Below are 23,550 nucleotides of genomic sequence, written 5' to 3' on the forward strand. Positions count from 1 at the left end.
AGCTGGTGCAGAGGCCATGGAGGGATGTTACTTACTGGATTGCTCAGCTTGCTTTCTTATAGAACCCAGAACTACCAGCCAGGGATGGCACCACCCACAATGGGTTTTCCCACCCTTGGTCACTAATGAGAAAACTCCTTTACAGCTGGATCTCATGGAGGCATCTCCTCAAGGGAGGCTCCTTTCTCTGTAACTCCAGCTTGTGTCAAGTTGATACACAAAACCAACCAGTACAGTGGTCAAGACCTCTATAGTTTATTTGGCCTTACTTTCCCTGACCGACCCACCCAACCCCTGGAAACTAATTTGGAACAGAAAATGCTGGCCTTAGTCTGTTTTCAAAGACAAATGTTTTAGCTAAGGTCAAATGTTGCACCAGAGTTACACCTAAATCCCACCACTTGGGAGACACAAGCAGGTGAATCTCTGAGGGTAAGGCAAACCAACTAGTTCCAGGATATACTGAGACCCTAACATTAAAGGGGAAATATGGGCTCAACTCTTATTGTTTAAAAAAAAAAAAAAAAAACACCACCACCAATTACACAATTTTCAGTATAATACTTTTATTTTCTATTAAATGAAAACCAAGAAAATGTCAAGTTAAGTTAAAAGGCAAACCTTACCCCTTCAAGAAAAAAAAAATACAAACTGTATGTGTGATACTTGTATAACAGGTCATATTTTACATTACACAATATAAACAAAATCACTAGTCTACATTTGTTGCTTGAAACTACACATGAACTACAGATTGAGTGGGAAATGGATTTACTTTTTTGGTGCAAATAAACATCTTAGAAAAACATACAGCATGCATTTTTAAACTGTATGCATAGGCTCTGACACAGTCCAGTCTTAATAGCCACCACCACCCCCTCCTCCTCCTCTTCCTTGTCCAAAATAACCACCTCCATAACCCCTTCGCTGGAATCCTCCAGATCCTCTATAGCCCCCACCAGATCCCCGGTAATCTCCACTGGATCCTCTATAGTCTCCACCAAAGTTGTTTCTGTAGCCTCCTTGGGCACCTCCTCTATATCCTCCCCCCCCACCACCATAATTTCCACGGTAAGAGTTGGGACTCATACTATAACCTTCCCCACCACCATAGCCCCCTCCACCACCTCCATACCCTCCACTGCCGCCTCCATAGCCGCCACCACTACCGCCACCACCTCCATAGCCACCACCTCCAACACCATAGCCTCCTCCACCACTTCCAAAGCCTCCACTACCCCCAAAGCCACCACCGCCTCCTCCTCTGCCACCACCAAATCCACCACCTCCTCCTCCACTGAAGCCTCCTCCCCCACCACCACCAAATCCACCTCCACCACTGCCAAACCCACCTCCACTACTACCAAAACCTCCCCCACCACTGTTAAAGCCTCCTCCAAAGCCTCCCCCACCACTTCCAAAGCCTCCCCCAAAGCCACCTCCACCATATCCACCACCATATCCTCCTCCACCATATCCTCCTCCACCATATCCCCTCCTATATCCACCACTTCCATTATCATATCGGGCCATCTTGGGAGGTCTTGGACCATCGCCATACCTAGGAAAAACAAAAAATTACTTTAGCTGTGCTCTCTGCACACACTAAATTAAGAACCACAGTGAATGAATTTTGACCAAATAATGAGACCTGTGTGGTACAAACAGCACTTTTAATATTTTTCCATAGACCTCAAAGTTCCTCTAATTCGCTATTATTTTTTTTTATCAAGTATTTTCCTGTACAATTTTGAAAAATGTCTTTGTTGGAAACTATACCCACTCATGACTACATGTCTTCACTTATGTTAAAGAAGCCAGAAATAATAAATAAAAGTGTATCAAGAGTTTAGATTAAATTAACATTTAATCTAAGTAGCAAGGACTCTACCAACTAACTTTAATAATTCTAGGTTTGCAAAAATTAGTGTACTCACCTTACACTCCCAATCATAAGGTTGATACCAGCAGCTGAGGGCCTAGAAATCTGTCGGATTGTGTTTAGCATATGTTCATTTACAGGGTCCAACTGGCTGATAATATTTGGTTGTTTGGATACTTCAACCACCAGAGCTTCCATGGCTGCCCTGAGGGCTGTGATGCACGCTGCAGCTTCATGTGATATCTGTAGTCTTATCCTAAAATGAAGGAAAACAAGACTTAAAGCTAGAAACATATACAGAAAGAGATGGATGAGTACTTGTCAAACTCCCTCCCATGTGTCGTGGCATAAAACTATTTTATTAGAATTAGACATTAGAATTCACCAAACCTAGGTAACAGTAACATTCAGTATTACCATAATAAAAAAATCTCAAAAATGACCAGTCCTTAGTACAAAACTGTATATGATATACCAGCCTAACAACATCTACATGGACTATTATTAAACACATTATTCTAAGAAATCTTTATTCTAAAAATTCAGTTTGAAGATTATAATTGAAAGGCCCTACCAGTCATCTATAAACACAATCTGCCCATCAGACTGGACTTTCTTGGAGGCAAAGAGAAGTAGTTGCAACGGGGTCACTAAGGTCATGCCTTTAGCAGAGATGGCTCGGGTTCGAATCTGTGGATAGAGAAAATGTAAAATGTCACACAGACAGGTAATTAGTCATATCACAACTCTGATCTTTCAGACTTCCCTAATCCTCTTACCTTTTCACCAAAAACAAAAAAGGGAGATGGGTACTTCATGTCTTGGCTGCTAAAAGGACAGTTCACAGATGACTTGTGGATAAGTGCATTACGCCCTTCAGTCGTAAGAATCTTTCTCTTTTCCTTATGATAGCATACATTGGGGTACACACCAAAAGCCAGCAGAGAGATAACAACATCCAAATTATTATCTGGGCCAGTGTTAGTAAACACTTGTGTCAATAAACAATCTGTTAAAAAAAATTTTAAATGGTTTATAAAAATCAGGTAAGAAAAATAGCCTGACTCTTAAAGCCCTCTGACAACTTTCTGAGAACTCTCCCAACACAGTCTTTTGAGTAGAGTTTACAATCAAAGGCACCAGCTGTTCTTATTATAGCAGAGCAGATAATATAGACAAACCAGGAAGTCACTGCAATGATGGCTGTTTTCAACCAAGATATACCTTAGCAATATTTTCATTTCCAAATAAAAAAAATGACAGCAATGGGCTTGACAGCCTTGATGTTAGGTTTGTGTGAATGAATCCAAGTAAAGCAGGGTAATAGCTTCATCTTAAGATTATTATAATCTTCGGAATTTACAAAATTCTTTATTTTTTAAAAAGTAATCTGTCAGTTTACAAAAAAACAAACAAAAAACAAACAACAACAACAAAAACAAAAAACAAACAAACAAACAAAAAACCCTACTTCAATTCAGGCTTCAACCTTTTAAAATTCTACTTTCTGGTACTAACATATATTCTGTTTCTGGTTAAGCCCACTCCCGTTCAAAGTTTAATCCATTTGGAAAAGACAACCTACTACTAAGAGATACGAAGCTGGATTAAGTGTCTCATCCATCATATAAAAATATATTATGTTCAAATAGATGAGAATTATAAAATATTCTTCAGCCAATGTACCTGTAGTTTAACACAACGGCTCACAAATTATCTTTTTGGGGGAGTTTTTTCCTTATTTGATTCTCACTGACTTTATTCTGCCGTTAGCCTCCTAGATCTAGAGTTACCAACATGAGACACAATGACCAGTTTATAAATAGAAGAGGTCTTACCTTCTGGAAAACCAGAGTTAATCAGAATCTCTTTAAGCTGTACTTTGGCCTCCCAAGTCATTCTTAGTGTAGCCATATTAAGTCTCTTTTGCTCACAAAAACGTATTTCTGCTTCTTCTCCACTCATTCTAAAACAAAACAGAAAAAGCGTTCATTTTCAAAGGCTCAGCAAGCTGAATTACAAACGCAAACAGCTCACTAAATTCTTAGAGAAATGCTTTTAAACCCGTACCTAGCATCATCCCAGGCTTGGAATACTGATAAAAGAGCCACATGATCAGAAAATCTGTTTCCAGCAAAATTCCGGTGTATGTACCCCAGGCGTTTTCCTTCACTGATAAAGGGCTCTGGAAAGCAGGTAGCAGCAGAGATGGTACAGACAGCATCTCCAACACTGAAACAACATTACAATAACAGTTAAGTCTTTGTTAGAAGATTTTCAAATGTGGACTGTTGGCTGTGATACTGCATCTATCCCTGCGCTCATCAGGGAAGAACTCTGTCATATTTACTATAATATTATACTAAATATATATAATAAATAACATACTAAATATAATAAATATTTACTATGAACAATTTTAGTTTAGGCTTTTTTCACTGCCAGGCCATCTTGCCTTTATTAAACCCATTCTAAATCTTAACTATTAAGAATAAAACAAAGAACTTACTAGAAAATACACCCCATTATCATCATTTTTCCAAAGCGAGGCTCAATGGGGAGTTTAGCCAGGATTCGTCCAAGAGGAGTCAACTCATCATTAGCATCTAAAGCATCAAGTTCTGTGGGAAAATACTTGTGAGTGATGTCAATAAATACATTATTAGTATTTAATTTTGTGTCAAGTCAAATATGAAGCCTGGAGCAAACAATTCAGTCAAAAGAAACAAGACCAGGAATACCTAAGACAAAAGATGCTATAAAAATATGTTCTAGGGGGCTGAGAGTTAAGAGCACTATCTCACAACCATCTGTAATAAGATCTGATGCCCTTTTGTGGGTGTCTGAAGACAGCTACAGTGTACTTAAAAGAGGGACCGAAGCAACAAGAGAGAGAAGGGAAGGGGGATGATTGAGACTTGAACTAAAATAATCTATTAAAAAAAAAGTATGTTCTACACAAATTGGGACTATAGCCATTGATACAGTAGCATTAAGGACCCACATACATTTGTGGTGAGAAGCAGGTGAGTACCAGATTCAATGCAAAACCATCTGAACTCAATGCCTTATTTCTTACACCATACCACTTTTATAACAAATTTGAGATTTAAAAACAAAAAAACAAAACAAAAAATCTAAGGACACATTTAAAATATTAAATACAGGCAAGAATCCATGTTCTGGTTAGCATTCTCTATTACCTTAAATATTTACTAAATGAGACCCATTTATGCCCCGTCATCCATCAAGTTCCTGGTGGAAATTGTGATGCATAGCTACACATTCTTCCTAATACAGCCCCCCCGACCCCCCTTTTTTATCTGACTCACTCCTTAAACAGGATTAATCAGGTAAAGACAGACTTAGAAAATAACACTTACCTCTTAGAGTATGCTCTGCTTCAATTACAGCATCCAAAGGTGGAGGTTCAATTGCCTTTGCAAGGAACTGGCCAATTCCTCCTAGACGGAGAAGTTTTATGCTCAAAGCAATTTCATGCAATGGTGTTCTAAACATCTCCGGTGTCATGTGGGTCTCTAATCTAAAATTTAGAAGTAGAAAAGTCAAACATGACAACTTAACAAAAATCTTTGCGTAGAGAAACTGTGTATATAATGGACCTTTCCTGGTCTATATCACACTTTTCCTATTCACTATAAAACTAACCCTAGTTGACTGAAAACTGGCTCGTGACTTTACCTTCACAGCCAGGATCACTGTTTAACTGATAAGGAGGATAGAAAGTTAATGTTGTCACTTCTAATTATGGCTACTACTGATCCTGCTTATTAACAAGCATGGACTAAAAAAAAAATTGGTGCCAAGTTCAGCACAATACAAACCAAGTCACCATTTCCAACATGCCCCAGTGCCAACCATTTTGGAAACAACAAAAAAATTGTACAAGTTATTAATACTATTTACTGGAAAGTGAACAGGCGCTGTTATGAGCATATCATGGTAACTTAATTTTTAGACCAATCTGAAAAGTCTCACATTACCTAAATTCAATTCACTTGAATTCAATTCTATAGGATGAATAGAAACCTTAAAAAAGCCGGGCAGTGGTGGCGCACGCCTTTAATCCCAGCACTTGGGAGGCATAGGCAGGTGGATTTCTGAGTTTGAGGCCAGCCTGGTCTACAGAGTGAGTTCCAGGACAGCCAGGGATACATAGAGAAACCCTGTCTCAAAAAAACAGAAACAAAAACAATTTACCAATATATTCTACTTCCCCTACCAGGGACAAACCAGTCAATATTGAAGCTCACCTAAAATGCTCAAAAAGTAGTGGATGATTTTACTGTATTAAAAAACAAACACACACACCCCCTAACTATGGCTGCTTCAATTCCAAGAACAATCAACTGTTTTCTTTCTTTGGTGATGTTTTTTTTGTTGTTGTTGTTGTTTGTTCGTTTGTTTTGAGACCCAGTTTTCCTGTACAGTCCTGGCTGGCCTCGAACTAAGAGATTTCCCAAAGGTTCATGGTGAGAGCCTATAAAGCCCAAATCAAGTCTTTAAATGCAAAGGAATAGAAATTTTAAGTTGTAGTGCTCAAAAGATTTGCTTTCCAATATCATCAGTAACTCCAAATTGATAAAGCAATAGAACTAATGTCCACAAACCCTTTTATTAATCTTACTTATATAAAATCCCATTTTTCAAGTAAGGTCTATTAAGTAGACCTTACTAAGGGCTCTAAGATATGAATGTAGGTCATGGGAATAAGAGTAGGAAATGCATGCAATGTGTGTAAGAGATGAAAACTCCATCTTTACTTAAAAACCAACCTGTGATCTCACTGAACCATCAAGATGGCTTAATGGAAAGAACCCAAATGACAGCTTTCCCCAAGTTCTTCACTGACCTGTATATATGACCAATCCCAATAACCCAATGTAATTTATTTAGAAATTTACCTGTCAAAACGAGCTCGACTACAAAGGTGGAAACAGAACCCAGGTCGTACACGGCCAGCTCGCCCTTTTCTCTGCTCAAGGTTTGTTTTTGATGCCCATACAGTAGCATAGTTGGTCATGTTGTTGTGAGCAGTAAATAGCTTCACTTTTTGTCTAAGAAAAAGTAGTTATTGAAGACAGTTTAATAAATCAGTAATGACTTCATATTATTTTAGTTGCCATACGATTCAAAGATTTCCCAACATTATACCACTTTCACTAAGCAAAATTATGACATGCTGGAAGAGATAGCAGGATCCTAGAAGTTCTCTCTGGTCAGCCAGAAAGTTCCAAGCTTAGTGAACAACTTTCTCAGAAAATATGCTGGCATGAATGTGAACATATAAAACAGAATATATCCTAATAGCTACATGCATTCACAGCTTACTAAATTTAAAAGACCAGCCTAGTGGTGCAAGTGGTGCAAGGCTGAAGCAACAGGATCACAAGCTAAAACAGCCTTTGTAATCTATAGACTGAGTTCTAGGACAGACTGTACAACCTTGATGTTGTCTTATGTACAGAAAAAACTCTGCCCCACTAGAACTGTAAGCTTAAAAACAAAGTAAATCCAGCTGGGCAGTGGTGGTACACACCTTTATTCCTAGCACTTGGGAGGCAGATTTCTAAGGCTAGCCTGGTCTACAGAGTTGAGTGAGTTCCAGGACAGCCAAGGCTATACAGAGAAACCCTGTCTCGAAAACAAAACAAAATAAACCCAACCCCCAAATCTTTACTTTAGCACTGTTGGGATTATATTTCAACAACTGGGGATCTAATTGATATGTGAGGACTGGTTTTGGGGGGTGGAGGGGATTGAGTTCAAATCAGACATCTCAAGAGCAATAGATTCCATGAACACTTAAAATTCACAAATAACCTTAAAAATAGCTATAGGTACTTATTACTACTATGAAACTGATATTAAAACAATGCTATCCACTGTTGGATAAACAACTGCTGGCAAATCAAATTCCATCAACACAACATACTAGTATACAGAAAATGTGTACAACAACAGCTATAACCAGGCCTTTATTTTCCCCTCTACAAAATCACTGTGCACTCACTCATTTTAGTTATAGACAATGACAAGGCTCATCTCACACAGGTCCATTAATTCAAGGCTGAGTTGCACTACATAATCAAGGCTAGTAGATTTCACAACACCAGGTTGTAGGGTTTTCTGAGAATAGTGCCCTCAAGTCAACTGTCTGCTAAGTAATGATTATACACAAAGTAGCATGAAAAGTTCAGTGAGCAAACAACCAATGGGATGAGCAAATAAAAGATCTATGATGAGAAGCTAAAAGTAAATTCTGGCTGTCTACTAAACCTGATAAATATTTATAAATCTAAAATCAGTGCATACAAACACATGGTATCTGTATGGGTATAAAAAAGTAAAATTTGACAATGAAATTTAAAATTTAGGAGTAACAGTATAAAACTGAAGCTCCAGTATTTGAACACAAAAAATCTGAAGAACTAAGTCAAAAGAAATATAATTATGGGCTGAAGAAACACCTTCTTTAGTGGCTAATACTAATTGCTGTCTTACAGAAGACATGGGTTCAGTTCCCAGCGCCCACCAAGTTACTAAGAACCATGAACACAAATAGTGCACAGACATATATGCAGGCAAAACACTGATACACATATCTTACTAAAAAGAAAATAACAAGAAAGTGCTGGGAACTTACTTGCAGGAGTCAATGACGTAAACAACATCATTTATGGTAATACTTGTTTCAGCAATGTTTGTGGACAAAATAACCTGAAAAAAAAAAAAAACAGTATAAAATTTCACTAAAAACTTTCTGCTCATGAACCATCACCAGAGAATCATTCAACCAACTTAAAACAGCAACAGGATTTAAAAAAAAAAAAAAAAAAAAAAAAAAAAAAAAAAATCAACCAACTATACAAAGGGAAGGGTTTTTTTCTACTTAATTTTTGATCCTTCAGCATTTTCCTAGTAGCTCTTAGAACATCTGTATCTAGTTAATATCTGCATCACATCTGATCTCACTGTGATGCCTGCCATGTTTACCTTTGTTACTCCATCCGGTACTGGATCAAACACTTTGCGCTGTTCCTCCCGAGGAATCTGAGAATGAAGAGGTAGAATCTGATACCGATGACTTCCTACGATACACAAAGGATAGAACAAAATCTAAGCAAGTTTAAAACAAATATTCTCCATCACAAACTTTCAATCAGACACATCAGCCAGGACAAAAGCAAAAATACTCAAAGGCAATTTAAAACAAGAATACTCATACCGAAATGAGAATTATTTTCTAAATGCTTTTGCATAGTATAAATCAAGTTCCAGCCAGGTAAAAATACCAACACAGCTCCAGGAACATTAAGGGTTTCAATGTATTTAAGGAGCGCTTCAATGAGCTCAAAAGGAGTTTCCTTTTCATTCAACTGAGACATGCTCAACTTTGTTTCTGGCCCATATTCGTCACCACATATTAGATTGCAATTTGCCTGTAAGAAAAAGAAACATGATTTATTTGCCATAATTATTACAGCTCTTATATTACTTTTTCTACACACATGGCATCTAACATTATCGTTTAACTTTAAGGTAGATAATAAGGCAGACCTGGCAGTAGAGTCCTTGTAACATCAGCTATGTAGCAGGCCAGAGGAGCAACTAGTTCAAAGAGCCTGAAACTGAAACCCTGTCTCAACCAAAGTGAACAGTATGGAAAACAGTATACAGGTAAAGCACTTGCCACACAAGCCTGAAAATTGACTTTGCTCCCAGAATAAAGGCAAAGGAGAGAACATACTCCTTTCAAAGCTGCCTTCTGATGTCTCTCCTTGGCAAATATCCCAAATAAATATGAATATAGGGCTTTCCTTTAAATGAACAAATTTTAAAAGTTAAGCTTTATAAGTTAGTAATGTGCTTACATAAGTCCTGGGTTCAAATAAAATACACAACATGAAGAGTCCTGAACTGAATCCAAGGATCCCATGTAAACGTGATGAATAAAAATGAAATTAGACTAACACACAAAAACACAACACAAAGAATTTTATACTAGAGACTATATAGCTGTGACAGCCTCATCACTGAACCTGGAATTGTTAAGAACCCTGCAACAACTATTCCTGCTGTACTTCAACCTAAACCACTGTTCTCCATCAGATATCCTCATAATTAAAATTCTCCCGTCCTGTAGGTATAAAGAGAAATCTACTTACATCATCATCTTCACCACCATCATCCTCTTTGTCCTTCTTTTTCTTGTCCTTTGGAGGGGGAATGAATTGGGTCATCTGAATGCAGTCTTCCAGAAAATATTCTGTCAGGGACAATCAAGTTAGTTAAGTACCCGATAATTTACAAATGATACAGCTGTAAATTCACTTGCTAATCCATAGTTCAAACTACTTTAGTCTTTAACAACTTGAGTCTTCACAAACTAATTACAGCAGTGAAATTTCATAATTAAATTTCAACAATAAAAACTAAGTATGCCCCCTTTGGATCCTGGATAAAACAAAGGTAATTCATGAATATATTCTTACAAAAATAGCTGATATTTCCCGTCATACTTTCCACCAGGATAAGAAAGATCGCAATGCACACACTGGAAGAATGTATCTGAAATTCTAAAAGGCCAAGCAATGTCAAATTATACCTTGCATATCTTCAACCACAAACTGGCTTACCAAGATTGCAAACCAAAGGCACATACACCTCCACCTAAATTAATGTTCACCAATTGTGTTCAGTGTTAAGTTGTGCTCCTGTGCCACTTGGAGCTACACATGTCAGGAACCAATTACTATCAAATTTACTCATTTGAGTTTGGGAACCAAGTTTCATCTATAAGAAAAAACATCTATACATACTATTTAGAATGCTTCTGTAAGAAATCTCTTTGGGTTTAATCCAGTACCATCACTAACTTTTCACTCAAATTGTACCCATCTCTGCCTTCTGCCTGCCAATTGGGATGTGAGCTCTCAGCTACTAATACTACTTTCATGCCTGACTGCTCGCATGCTGTTCAGACCATAATCATGAACTAACTCAAAACTATAAGCAATCCTTCAATTAAACACTTCTGATGTCTTGGTCATGGTCTCTTCACAGCCAAGACAAAAGTTAACTACACTATATACAACTGTAATCTGTAAGAATCTTAGTGACTACTCTCTACCATCCATTAATCTCTTTATGAATTTGGTTTTTTTTTTTTCCCCCATGAGTCGAGGGAGGAGACGCTCGGGATTCAAACCCACGGGTCAGAGAGAGAGAGAGCGCAGAGGGCCCTGAGCCCTCTGCAGGCAGGCAGACGCCTTATGGGCTGTGCCACTGCCATTTCGAGGTCTTTATGAATTTGTGAAGAAAAGCACAGCAAATACTAGAACTTGAAAGCCCATACACAAAGAAATACATTAGCTTCGACTTCAGAGGTACATGTAACTTTTTGTGTATATTGTATGTTCATGTTTGTGTGGTTATCTTCCAAAACTACTTTTCACCAAACCTGAGCTCATTCATAATGCAGCAAATCCTAGAAATCCTCACACCAACACTCCAACCATGTGACACACAGTACTCAGATGCTAGATGGGGTTTTAAATTCAGGACCCTGTACTTACATGGCACACACTGAATGAGGTATTTTTCAACTGAAAATCCATTCTGCACAAAATGTGTTTCCTTCCTATCACACCCACACAGAATTTACCTTGAACTGGGAAAGTCCTTCCATAAACTTCAATGATGGGACAATTGAAGAAATATTCACAGAACATGGTGGTATCAATAGTTGCAGACATAAGAACAATTCGAACTTCAGGATAAGCCAGAACCACATCACGCAGTACTACCAAAAGGAAGTCAGTCTATTGAAATAAAATCAATAAAAAGTACAACAGAGATTTTAAACACATTTCCATTTTTAAGATGGGATGTTCTAACTTCATACAGCCACATTTGATCTTAAACTTGTAAATCTCCTGCCTATATATTCCAAGGGCTGATCATGCAAAAGCATGTACTACCATTACTGGGAAATCAAACACAGGCTTCTGTGTATCCAAGGTAAGCATTCTATAAACTGAGCTTCATCACCAGCCCTTCATTTGTTTCTGTGTGTATATGTGCATCCTTAAGGGAAAAAAATCTTAAGATATATGAATAACATATACTTTACAGCAAATTAAGTTTAATTGCACAACACAACTTTCATTAGAAACATGATAAAAATTAGTACTATCAGCTGTCAAAACAACTCAAAAGTTTAAAATGTCTGCTAAACCACTATCCTCAATTATACTTCTGGTTCTTTCCTATATAAAGGTTGTATATATATATATGACACTTGTAAGTAAAGAGTTTGAACAGAACTACCTAAGGATAGGGTATGAATGAAGCTATTCTCTAAAACAGTGAAGTTATTAAATGAAAATTCCAGTGCTAGAATTGATCATTTTGCTAAATGATAGGGCATCTGCTTAATTGCAAGGAAATATTTGATACCCAGCAGCTTTAAAACACATACATTTAATAGTACTAAAAGGTGTGCATAAGTATCCTACTTAAGATTTTCAAGACAATGTAAATCCTTATTTGTAAAACAAAATGTGCTACCTGTGTATGCCTTGCATACAGAAAAGCATTTGTCAGAAGGTTTATTGTAATAGCAGCCTAGGGACAGCTTCAATGACATCACTTTAAAGAGACCACCCATGATTTTAATCTGTAACTAGGAACATACAAAGTTGTTATAGCTAAGCGATGGTGGCAAGTCTTTATTTAATACCAGCACTCCAGGAGGCAGAGGCAGATGGATCTGAGTTTAAAATAAATTAAATCTTACTAAAAGAAGGCAAATGAAAAAAAATACTAATAAATTAAAAGTTGTTTTACATTATCAAAGTTCAAATGCCAGAACTGAATATTGGTTTACTAAGCAACCAAGAGTAAGAATGGGAAATAATTGTAATTTTCTTCTCATTTTCCATGTCTATCACTAGCATCTGAAATGAGCTGTCAACAACCACCACCATTTTTGCTAAAAGCATAGATTTTATGAAAGGAAAACTAATAAAATCCCACTAGCTACAAGTCATATCATTACTAACTCAGTTACTAAGTTATGAAAAATCTCTTACTCATCAGAATAAATAACCTATTAACTGATGATTCTCTAAGTTATCACTTATCAGTAAGAGAAAGGAAGAAAGCAAAGATTTGATTTCTCCAGTTGGAGGAAAAAAGTCATGCATAGGTTACTTACATTAATATCTCTTTCATGAATTTCATCCACAATAACGTGACTGATTCCTCGAATGCCTGCTTCTAGTTTTCTTAGCAGCACACCTTGGGAGAAAAAGAAACAAAACCATTAAGTTACGTTGCTTTGTTACAGAGTCAACTAAGCAACAAACCAAACCTTTAGCTGAGGGTTGTGGCTTTTGCCCTCAAGGTCATCATGGTCTACAAAGGATCAGATAAGGCTACACAGAGAACTGTATCTCAAAACAAACCAATGAGGTAAACTACATAACACAATCAGTGCATTATATAGAAAAGGTCTTGCTTGAATAACTAATGTACAAGTAGAAACATCTTCGTTTTTGTTTACTTTTTTAGAGTTTCTCTGTACATCCTGACTGTCCTGGAAGGCACTCTATAAACCAGACAGGCTTTGAACTCACTTTTCTCTACCTCCAGAGAGCCCTGGAATTGAAATGTATACCCCCAAACCAACAGTTTTCTTTCAAAAAAGTTGACAATTAACTACAAATGAAAATATATCACTGACCTACAGTACAAAACATTATACTGGCGTGAGGGCGTGGAAGAATAGACTCAAATCGGACACTGTAGCCACAGCTTTTTCCAGGTTCTTCTCCTCTCTCATAAGCAACTCGCTCAGCCACTGCAACTGCACTGATTCTTCTGGGCTGAAATAGAACACAAATATCATATGAAATTACAAAATTAGTTGTAATTATTTAATAGTGTTTGTGTGATATGGATAAAAAAATTTTCAACAGTCTGATTATATATTCAAGTCTTATACAGTTCAGTTAACAGTGAAATAATAGAAATGAGCAAGTTTAAAAATTTTAATAAATGAAGAATATATAACTATTTCCATTATATACATATCTGCTTTATTTTCAGGCAAGAGTAACTAACTGCCTCTAACTTCTAGTTCATGGCTTTAAAAATGATTAAGAGGAAAAGGCACAAACCTACAAGAAACTGTTTCTTAAAAATACTATACTTAATTTGAGTTTGAGCCAAAACATGGTTCACTTTACTGTCCTCAAGGACTCACATACACAAATTTTTTTTAAAAGTTAGCTGTCAACAAAAATGATAGGTTTAACCACACTTACCTTGAGAATGCTAAGAAACTTTAAATCATGCTGCTAAAAAAAATCCCTGTTTCATAATAGCTTCCCTACAGAAACCATAACTATACAGTCAAGACTGATCAGACCCTTTATTAATCTACTTAAAATTCTGATCATTCTAACAGTCGATTCCTTCTCCTACGATATTCCAGTCCAACATTTTTTAATGTGTTTAAATAATGATCTATAAATGAGCATGCTCAAGAATGTCTGCCTTGCACATAGATAGTCCATGCAGAAATGTGGGAGTGATAGTGATCTTACTGCCAAGTCATAAATAGAGGTTGTCCAGGGTTACAACAGTTCACCTTGATAATCGATACCCCTAATAGTTACTGTTCCTCACCCCCATTCCTGAGCCTCTTAAGTTCTTATAGGGTGTTTACATATTTAAATTTTAGGGAACCTAAAGCAGGCCAATGCCTATAAATCCACATACATGAGATTTGAGTTCAAAGGCTGTGGGGGCTATAGAATAAATTCAAAGCCATTATATAGCAAACTCTAGGAAATCTTCCTTTGAAAAAAAAAAAAGGACTGGAGAGATTACTCAGTGGTTAAGAGCACTGACTGCTCTTCCAGAGATCCCGAGTTCAATTCTCAGCAACCAAAAGGTAGAACACAACCACCTGTAACAAGGTCTGATGCCCTCTTCTGGTGTGTCTGGTGTTACTCACATACATAAACTTTAAAAAAGAAAAATTTTAAAAAGTGAATGCTACAGCTCAGTGGTTAAGGATTTATGTCTAGCATGTTCAAAGCTTTAGGTCAAATCCCCAAGGGAAGGTGGGGAGGAGAGTATGTGTTGTAACACTCTTGAAAACGTACTTGACCACATCTCAAACAATTGCCAGAATTCTGTAAACCCAAAGACAAACTCATACAATGACTTACCTGAGTCACAACAATATTGCACTCGGCTGCTCTGTCATTCTGGATAAAGTCGTCCAAAATGTACTGTGGAACTTGTGTGGTTTTACCACAACCAGTAGCCCCTCGGATAATCACAACTGAATTTTGACTAATGGCTTCCAGAATTTCAGCTTCAAATTTCTTCACAGGAAGCAACTCTCTCTCTTGTAACACCTGGTTCAGCAAAGTTAAGTCATATAAATCATTTCCATAAAAAGCACTGCTTTCTGCCTGGCTTAGTACTTGAAAAAAATTATCTAATAAAATGATCCCCACTAAAATTTCTAAAGAATGTATCCTGGGGTCTTCATACCCCAGTTCATTCTTAGGTCTCCATAGACATTACAGAAGTACTTTCCATCTTATAATGACTTGCCAAAAAATGTTATCACTTTACATTTGCTGTAAAGTATTCAAAACACTTATTTAATATTGAATAGACAAGAAAGTAGTACAATTCACTCATAGGTCCTGAATAGCCACTATCATAGTTAACTATAATTAGCAATTTGGTACAAACCTGCCATTCAATTTAAATCTAACTACAATGTATTTAAGCTCTAGACAAATTATGTGTAAGTTCTCCAACACTCACACTTTGTAAATTATGATCCTGTTCCATCTGGTATGTTAATTCATTCTTAAGGTCCATGCTTATTTGTTCTGTAGAAGCCTGTAAAAAGAAAACAATTGAACAAAATCTATTTAACTCTGACCTAAAAAAAGATACATAGGAAAATATAGAACTGATTTTAGAACCCATATTGTACTTACATAAGCGAGGGGCCCCTCATCAATGTTGCTACTTGTCCAAGGATTCCAGTTGGACTGTGGAGGTGACCAAGGAACCACTCCTACTGCATTTTGCCTCTGAGATGGTTCAAAATGAGCTAATTTCCCAATGTTAAGTATAACGGGCATAGAAGGATCAACAGGCTATTAAAAAACACCAAAAATAAATAAAAATAAGGTATGCTAAGGAAAGACTTTAAAACAAGATAAAATACAAAGCTGTTTATATGCTTACTGGGGGCACAATTTCAAGATCTAGCTCTTGAACCACATTTTGCAGCTGAAGCTCCAAATCTGGAGAAAGGAAAACTTTGTAAGGCTCCACCTACAAAGGAGTAAAGAAAAAAAAAAATCAACATATTCACAAATATAATTTAAAACTACCAATTTCACCTAAACTAATATATAGCTGACATTAGGGCTATTATTGATTGCCAGAAACCAACAACTCTTTAAGTGAGAATTTCATCAATGACTCACTTAATGGGCACTGTACACAAGTTCTTCATAGAGTACTGATTTTAATTTTAATTTCATTACTAAGTTTTGAGCTCAGAATATAGCTCAGAAGTAAAGCACTATTTGTCTCACATTTAAAAGCCCTATTTCCACCCCTATTCTAACACCTCTGTTCCAACTCATTCCTCAAACTATAAATTCAACTCATTTAGCCAAATACTATGTTTATGCCTAAGAACTTACTCTCTCTCCTTCTTTCTTCTTTGTAAGACCAGAGTAAGCTTCAATCACTCCAAGATGATAGAGCTGTCGGACAAGGGAGAGGGCACATGACTGTGCCGCTAATTTCTTATTTGATCCATGTTCACGTGCAAAAATCCCTATAAAGATTACCAAAGACAGAAATGAGCTGTGTAAAAAACCATCAGAAGCAACTAGGTATTTATGCACTAAAGAACCATTGATACAAATTATAGCTTAGATCTTCTCATTCTATCCACTAACCAAATACAATCTGCAACCTAGTAACTAATCATTTTGATAAAGACTGGCACAAAATCGTCATTTAAAAAAAAAAGATGTATTTATTGTGCATACATGTAGGCCAAGAAAGAGGGTACCAGATCACATTATAGATGGTTATGAGCAACCATGTAGTTGCTGGGAATTTAACTCAGGACCTCTTGAAGAGCATCCAGTAGCATCTCTCTGAGCCATCTCTCCAGCCCCTAAACTGTCTATTTGCATGTTACTGAATTGAAAACAGGTCTAAGACAAAATTGAATATACAGTCTTCTTAGATCTCAAGATATTTCTACTTAATAAGCTCTGAAGTTTAAAATTATGTGAGCCCAGGATTCCAAAAAAACATTATGCCCATTAGCCTGTCACAACTATGTCAGTATGCTTTAAAATATCAAAGTAAAAACAGACTGAATATGAACTGTCAGTTCTACCCAAGTCAGAGAGAGCTACATGGTAAGAACTTGATTCAAAAAAAAAAGTGAAAACTGACTACAGGTTATACATCAAAGTTTTCCATAGACTGAATTTTAAGTATTTTTGTAAGTTGCAGAATTCTTTTCAGGACATTCTTCTAACTCTCCTGATCAAATGAATTGAACCACTGTTATATACGGTAAAAATTACTTAAGAGTCTGTCAGTAAAACAGGTACAGAGATACCCCCTATCTATCCTAACATACCTGATAATAGGTCTTAAACTTAGTGCTCAAGAATAAAAAGAATATAGGTACCATCTTAGCCTATCTATCATGAATAACTTTGCTTTCTCATGGTTAATGATCTCAGTTTGTTTGGTTGTTTCGAGAGAGGGTCTCAGGTAGCCACAGCATAGCCTCCAAAGAGTGGGATATTTTTTTTTTTGTTGTATTCTGCATTGCTACCCTCAAAGCCTAGACAGACTTTTCTGATTCTTCAGCATGGTGCTAGACCTGCAACTCCTTACATAGCTTGTGTGGTACTTGGGATAAACCCCAAGTCCCACAAATTTATGCAAATACTCTACACCAACTAACTTAAGCTACAAGCAAGCCACCAACCCTCACTTAAATGTTGGTTTTGGGTTTGTTTCATAGTAAAGATGTATTTCAGGGTCTTCTAAATCTAAACTCACTACCATTGAGAACCAATACACAAGAACAATTTTTGTACATTATACTGACAAACAGCCCAGGAACTTGTTCATCGTGGGCAAGCACCTCAGCTTGTTTTGTGGTGCAAGAGACCAAACTCCATAGCCTTAAAAGTAAACAGTCTACTAATATTCTAAATCCATAATCTTACCTATTTACTTACTCTTACACTACACTTAAACCTTTTGGGGTTTTTTTGTTCCTTGAGACAGGTTTTCCTCTTTGTAGTGCAGGCTGTCCTGGATTTCACTCTTTAGGCTGGCCCCTGAACTCAAGAGATGCACCTTCCTCTGCCTTCTGACTACTAGGATTAAAGGCCTGAGCCACCTCTGCCTCCTGACTACTGGGATTAAGGGCTTGTGCCACCACTGTCAAGCATCTTGTTTCTTAAAACAAGGCTTCACTCTGAAACCCAGACTAGACTGAAATTTATGAGCTATCCTTCTTATACCTTAACAATCCATACAGGGCATACTGTCACTTATCACCATGCCCAAGTTTGACTGCGCTCTCATGTAGTTAAATAGCTATCTTTAAGCATTTAATTCTATTATCCAATCCAACCCTTGTTAAATTCCATTTTCCTATTTTAACCCTGAACTCTAAAAGCCTTAATGATTTGATTACTAAAATATTATATTAGTTTCTTTTGCATATGCAGATGGGGAGATAAAGCCTGTGTTAAAGATCAAAATATTCTAAAATATTAATTTTGTGGCAGGTACTATTAAGACCTATAATTTGCTATCAGTACATTTCTTTGGCATATTTCAAGACCTAGACCAGTTATTTACCACAGGTGGTGGCAGCTGCTTATTAGGACAAAGAGCTTTCCACTGTGCACCTCCTTGGCTCAACTTTCCCTAGTCTAACAACTCCCCTCTCTCGCTTGACAGTATTGATAACTCCTACGACCCTATGTGTATTCAATTTATTGTTCCTTTGCATTAATATTTTTTTCAATTTATGTAATAGGCTAAAATTGTTTTCATGGAAAACATTACAACTTCTTTACATTGTTGTTACATGTCCTATCATAGTAGCCCAAGCCTTCAATGTGAAAATATTTCTGCAAAAATATTTGAGTATTTACAAAAAGCAATTACACTTACTTCTGCCCAGCTGCTTGATATAAATGGTCATTTCTGCAATAAAGCTCCTGTAACAACATATACAAAAAAGGTTAGGAATTTACCACTGTAAAACACTCCATTATCTCCCTATTCAGGGAGGTTTCCCACTGCATTAGACAATTATAGTAAAAACCATTTCGAACACTTATTTTTGTCCAATCCTAGAACAGAAAGTATGTAAACTGCAAATATATGACATTAGTTATATAAATCAGCTGATGAGCTTTCTTTCATGAAAAGAAAATGTTATGGTTTTAGATTATAGATTTGCTTATTTTTATTCCAAGGTTAGAGTCTGAATGAGAATGCTTTCAATGAAAGAAAATTGTTTATCTTGGAGAGCTAAGAAAAACACCAAACTCTTCAAAAAGTGTGTGAATGTATATATACACACACATATTTACAACTGCAACCTGTTGGGGTAGTTTATATACATGCAAACACTATATACCAGTAGCTCCTGTGGCAGAGTCCCAATTTATCTCAAGCTGGAAGAAGTCCTTGGTTACAAAAAAATTTAGCCTACTTTTCTAGATACTTAAACCAGGGCCTAGAGAACAAAAGTCATTTTCCACATTATAGATAGCTAAAACTGCTAGCAGCAGGCTCTAGGAGTAAATATAGGTTTTAGGTTTTTTTTTTTGCAGGTCCTTTACTGCTCGGGCACATTCAAACTTGACTGTGCTGTGAATAAAAGGTTAGATGAGACTTAAGGGGAAAAATGTTAGTTTCCTTCCTCAACTTGTCAACTGACCTTCAGGCACAAGGGCTTCAAGGGGGTCAAAGGCCACTGGCTTTCAGGGGAACAACATCCACCCTTTCATTAATGACACCGATGACAGTATGTTTCTCAGCCAGGCTTAAAGTCAGCACTCAATCTCATTCTCCTCCACCTAGGGGGGAACAGCAACACCAGAAATCAGTTTACAATAGTTTCCCATGTGATTGCTTAGTTCAGCCTAAGCATCAGCACATGTGTATATGAACACAGACCTCTGGTGTTGCTGTCTGTTATGCCTTTCAATAAGGACATACAGGAGCAATGTGTCCCAGCTCCAACTGTCTGCCTCTTACATTGTCTTGTCCTGAATTCTTTGTTTTACATCAGAAATCAGTAAGATACTGACATCAAATGTTGGTGGTTTTATTTTGGGGGATGCGGGTTGGGGTCAGCAATTCAATGAGTTTAGGTATACTTAGGTAAATAGTGATAGCAGCAGTAATAACATTGATGCTGGCTGGGAATTTGAGCTCAGGGCCTCATGCATGCTATGCAAACGTCTTACCCCTGCACTCCATCACCAGCCTTTCTAATTATTCTTAAAGAAAAACCACCAGGAGCTGCCAAGTGCAATAAATTATAGACGAAGTATTATTAAAGGAAATGAAGTCTGTTTATAGCCTGGGAGTTTTGTTTTTAAAATTCTGACACCAAAATAGAGAACACTCTTAAAAAGTATATAATATGAGAATTCAGGACTAAACAAAGCAGTAGGAAGCAGGAGGAGCCATGCTCTCATCATTTTGAGTATGTGGTCAATTTGTTTTGTTTTGGATAATAATTTTAGGGTTGCTACTTGCACCCAAGGGAGAACTTTAATTTCAGAAAAAATGTTTTAAATTTATTTTGGATAATTGATTTTGTATAATTAAAGACAGCAAATCGAATCAAAATATTTTCCAGAAGCACTTCCTTTTCTCTTCCAATAAAAATACACAGTGCTTCCCTGAAGAATCTAATCTGTATGAGCCTTCCTGGGAGTAATAAGTACTACACCCTGGAATGCTCTTAGGAAGAACATCAAGCAGGCTGAGAAACATACGGTCACATATCTTCCCTTACATTGTTTTAAAAGCTTAACAGAAAAAAAAGGCATTCTAATTTAAATCATATTTAAGAAATTCGCGATCCTTTAACTTCATGGTACTCAAGTAACAGGATCCTTAAAAGAGCTGCCAACATTAAACTGAAATCAAATTTGGATATAGGTAATACACACAATCTACTTCTAAGACAACAAAACATACCAGAACCATTTAAGTATTTTAAAGCTATCGCCAGTAAAATTACTGGGGGGTTGGGGAGTCATCACCTCTGGCCAACTAAGTCAACTAGGAGCAAACCATGGCATCAGTCAAAGTCCAGCAAAAGATTTGCAGGACTTCTTATATAATAGCATTCTTAAGCAAAAATTAAGGTAAACTACAAGTCAGTAGTTCTTAGATCTTTTTCATAATTCATTGCTGATGCACACAATTAACTAAATAACAGTTAATAAGCATGAAGTCAAACCACCTTAACTTTTTACAAGGAAAATAGTGAAACAAGCAAACCTGTTGTGGTCGGGACCCACTTGGGTGTACTTATATTCTCCTTGGATCTTTTCTTTTTGGAAATACTGGTTCAGACGAGCCTTAGCATTTTCCAATGTCCAGTTTCCATGAAGCCCAGCATTTAAATCCACTTCTTCTGACTCTAGAGTCTGTAGAATCAATGATGATTAATTTGGCTGCACTCCTTTATGTACATAAGGAACAATAATAACGCAGTTTTTTTCAATATAAAGCCAGATTTTATTTTTGTAGTGCTGAGATCCAGGGGTTTGAACATTGAGATAGAATATCACTATGTTCTTAGAACCCTGTAGTCCAGGCTGGCCTTGAACTAGTCATTCTCCTGATTCTCCCTAATGCTGAGACTAAAAGCATGTCCAACAGGCTAGGGCTAACAACCAGTAAAATAGGCTTTTAAGCTAGGGTCACTGGAATGAAAGCTAGCCTGAGATTCAAGACTCTGTCTCAAAAGAAATCAAACAAATCAACAACTCGCTGTGCTATTAACTTGTGTAGGTACTCAACTCTGCTGTGAAATAAATCCCAAATCCCATTTTCAAGAATGGGACTTAACACTATGTGAGATTCCTTACCGCTTGCACTTCTTGTTCTTCCTTTCTTGAGTAGTAATCCTTTAAGTTGGCTCCTCGGTCCCAGGTAGGTCCAGGAGAACCATAGCCAGATGAAGACTCAACTCCAGAATTATTTTCTGCTATTAAAAAAAGAGAGAGATTGTTCTTTTAATTAACCAAGTTGGGGTAGAAAAGCAACATATTTTAAAGAATGTCCCTAATGACAATTTGACACTCCATGTTTGGATACATGTTTTCAATAATCTGGAAGGACATCTGAAGTAATCAGAACTATATTGGCCAGCCTATTTCTTTATAGTATCTATGACTATGCATGTGGAGGCCAATGTATAACCTCCAGGAAACAGTCAAGTAGGTTAGTCTGATAGTTAACTGGCAACTTTACTCTAAATCCCCTGGTAGTATGGTCTGTTAAAGAGATTGTCTTGGTTAATGAGAGAAGAATGACCTGTCCCCTCTAAGTGCTCCATTGCTTAGATAGTGAAAATAGAAAACAATTAACAGCACAAGTTCACTGCTCTCTGTAGGTGATCAGCTGGTTTAAGCTTCTGCAACTTTGAATCTTGTCATGGACTACAAAGCAGAATAAACCCTTTTTCATTTGACTAGCTTTCACTGGGCTACTTTTTTTTCTTCACAGAAACAGTACATTAAGTTCCCAAGTAGGCCAACTTTCCCACAGACCCATCTGTCTGCACATTGTGGATGTTGGCACATATAGAACAAGTCCTCATTCATACTTGGTTCTTTCTTTCTCTTCAGCACTAACCTGTACTTTTTTTTTTTTTAAAGGAGTCCACTGTAGCTGTCTTCACACACCAAAAGAGGGCATCAGATCCCATCACAGATGGTTATGAGCCACCATGTGGTTGCTGGGAATTGAACTCAGGACCTCTGGAAGAGCAGTCAGTGCTCTTAACCACTGAGCCATCACTCCAACCCCCTAACCCATACTTTTTTTTTGAGACAGGGTTTCTCTGTGTAGCCCTGGCTATCCTGAAGCTCACTCTGTAGACCAGGCTGGCCTCGAACTCAGAAATACACCTGCCTCTGCCTCCCAAGTGCTGGGATTAAACAAACAGTGGCTGCTTGAGTGGGATCACCTAATAAACATGTTTATTGATTTTTCTATAAATGACAAGGTGGGCTGACCAAACATGATTGTGTTGCCCTCAGTTAAGTACACATATTCAAGTCCCTTACCTGCTTTGAGAGCCAGATGAGGAGGAAGTGGTCCTCCCATGGGTGCTGGTAAGCCTTCTCCAGTACTTGCTGTGCTATCAGAGGTGTCACTAAGTATGGGCGGGGGTGGTACAATCTACAAGAGGAAAAGTCAAGTGTAAGTACTTGTTTTTTGCAGCACCTAAGAGTCTTTCAAGACTACTCAACGATTCCCATATGTTAAACATCCTTCCTCAT

The 23,550-nt window shown here is 37.2% G+C and overlaps 1 protein-coding gene across 4 annotated transcripts in view; it reads right to left on the minus strand.

The window, feature by feature from the left end:
- Positions 1 to 549: 549 nt before the first annotated feature.
- Dhx9 (DExH-box helicase 9) overlaps positions 550 to 23,550 on the minus strand; it is a 31,070-nt gene continuing 8,069 nt past the window's right edge. For 2 of the 4 annotated variants that reach the window (XM_034513385.2, XM_076941345.1), the window contains exons 4-28: positions 23,335 to 23,449; positions 22,132 to 22,250; positions 21,539 to 21,687; positions 19,184 to 19,230; positions 16,660 to 16,796; positions 16,193 to 16,282; positions 15,940 to 16,101; positions 15,761 to 15,838; positions 15,148 to 15,339; positions 13,653 to 13,794; positions 13,125 to 13,207; positions 11,571 to 11,727; positions 10,072 to 10,172; positions 9,132 to 9,345; positions 8,900 to 8,994; positions 8,550 to 8,623; positions 6,808 to 6,960; positions 5,266 to 5,426; positions 4,392 to 4,503; positions 3,953 to 4,114; positions 3,721 to 3,848; positions 2,662 to 2,891; positions 2,457 to 2,572; positions 1,938 to 2,138; positions 550 to 1,561 (exon numbers count right to left, since the gene is read on the minus strand). In XM_034513385.2, the coding sequence (XP_034369276.1) occupies positions 859 to 1,561; positions 1,938 to 2,138; positions 2,457 to 2,572; positions 2,662 to 2,891; positions 3,721 to 3,848; positions 3,953 to 4,114; positions 4,392 to 4,503; positions 5,266 to 5,426; positions 6,808 to 6,960; positions 8,550 to 8,623; positions 8,900 to 8,994; positions 9,132 to 9,345; positions 10,072 to 10,172; positions 11,571 to 11,727; positions 13,125 to 13,207; positions 13,653 to 13,794; positions 15,148 to 15,339; positions 15,761 to 15,838; positions 15,940 to 16,101; positions 16,193 to 16,282; positions 16,660 to 16,796; positions 19,184 to 19,230; positions 21,539 to 21,687; positions 22,132 to 22,250; positions 23,335 to 23,449 (3,921 nt within the window). In that variant the 3' untranslated portion in view covers positions 550 to 858. Of the gene's footprint in view, positions 1,562 to 1,937; positions 2,139 to 2,456; positions 2,573 to 2,661; positions 2,892 to 3,720; positions 3,849 to 3,952; positions 4,115 to 4,391; positions 4,504 to 5,265; positions 5,427 to 6,807; positions 6,961 to 8,549; positions 8,624 to 8,899; positions 8,995 to 9,131; positions 9,346 to 10,071; positions 10,173 to 11,570; positions 11,728 to 13,124; positions 13,208 to 13,652; positions 13,795 to 15,147; positions 15,340 to 15,760; positions 15,839 to 15,939; positions 16,102 to 16,192; positions 16,283 to 16,659; positions 16,797 to 19,183; positions 19,231 to 19,958; positions 20,098 to 21,538; positions 21,688 to 22,131; positions 22,251 to 23,334; positions 23,450 to 23,550 lie in introns of those variants that run through there. The other 2 variants (XM_034513386.2, XM_034513387.2) reach the window with 2 other exon arrangements.

Source organism: Arvicanthis niloticus, chromosome 10 (assembly GCF_011762505.2).
Source record: "Arvicanthis niloticus isolate mArvNil1 chromosome 10, mArvNil1.pat.X, whole genome shotgun sequence".
Taxonomy (NCBI): Eukaryota; Metazoa; Chordata; class Mammalia; order Rodentia; family Muridae; genus Arvicanthis; species Arvicanthis niloticus.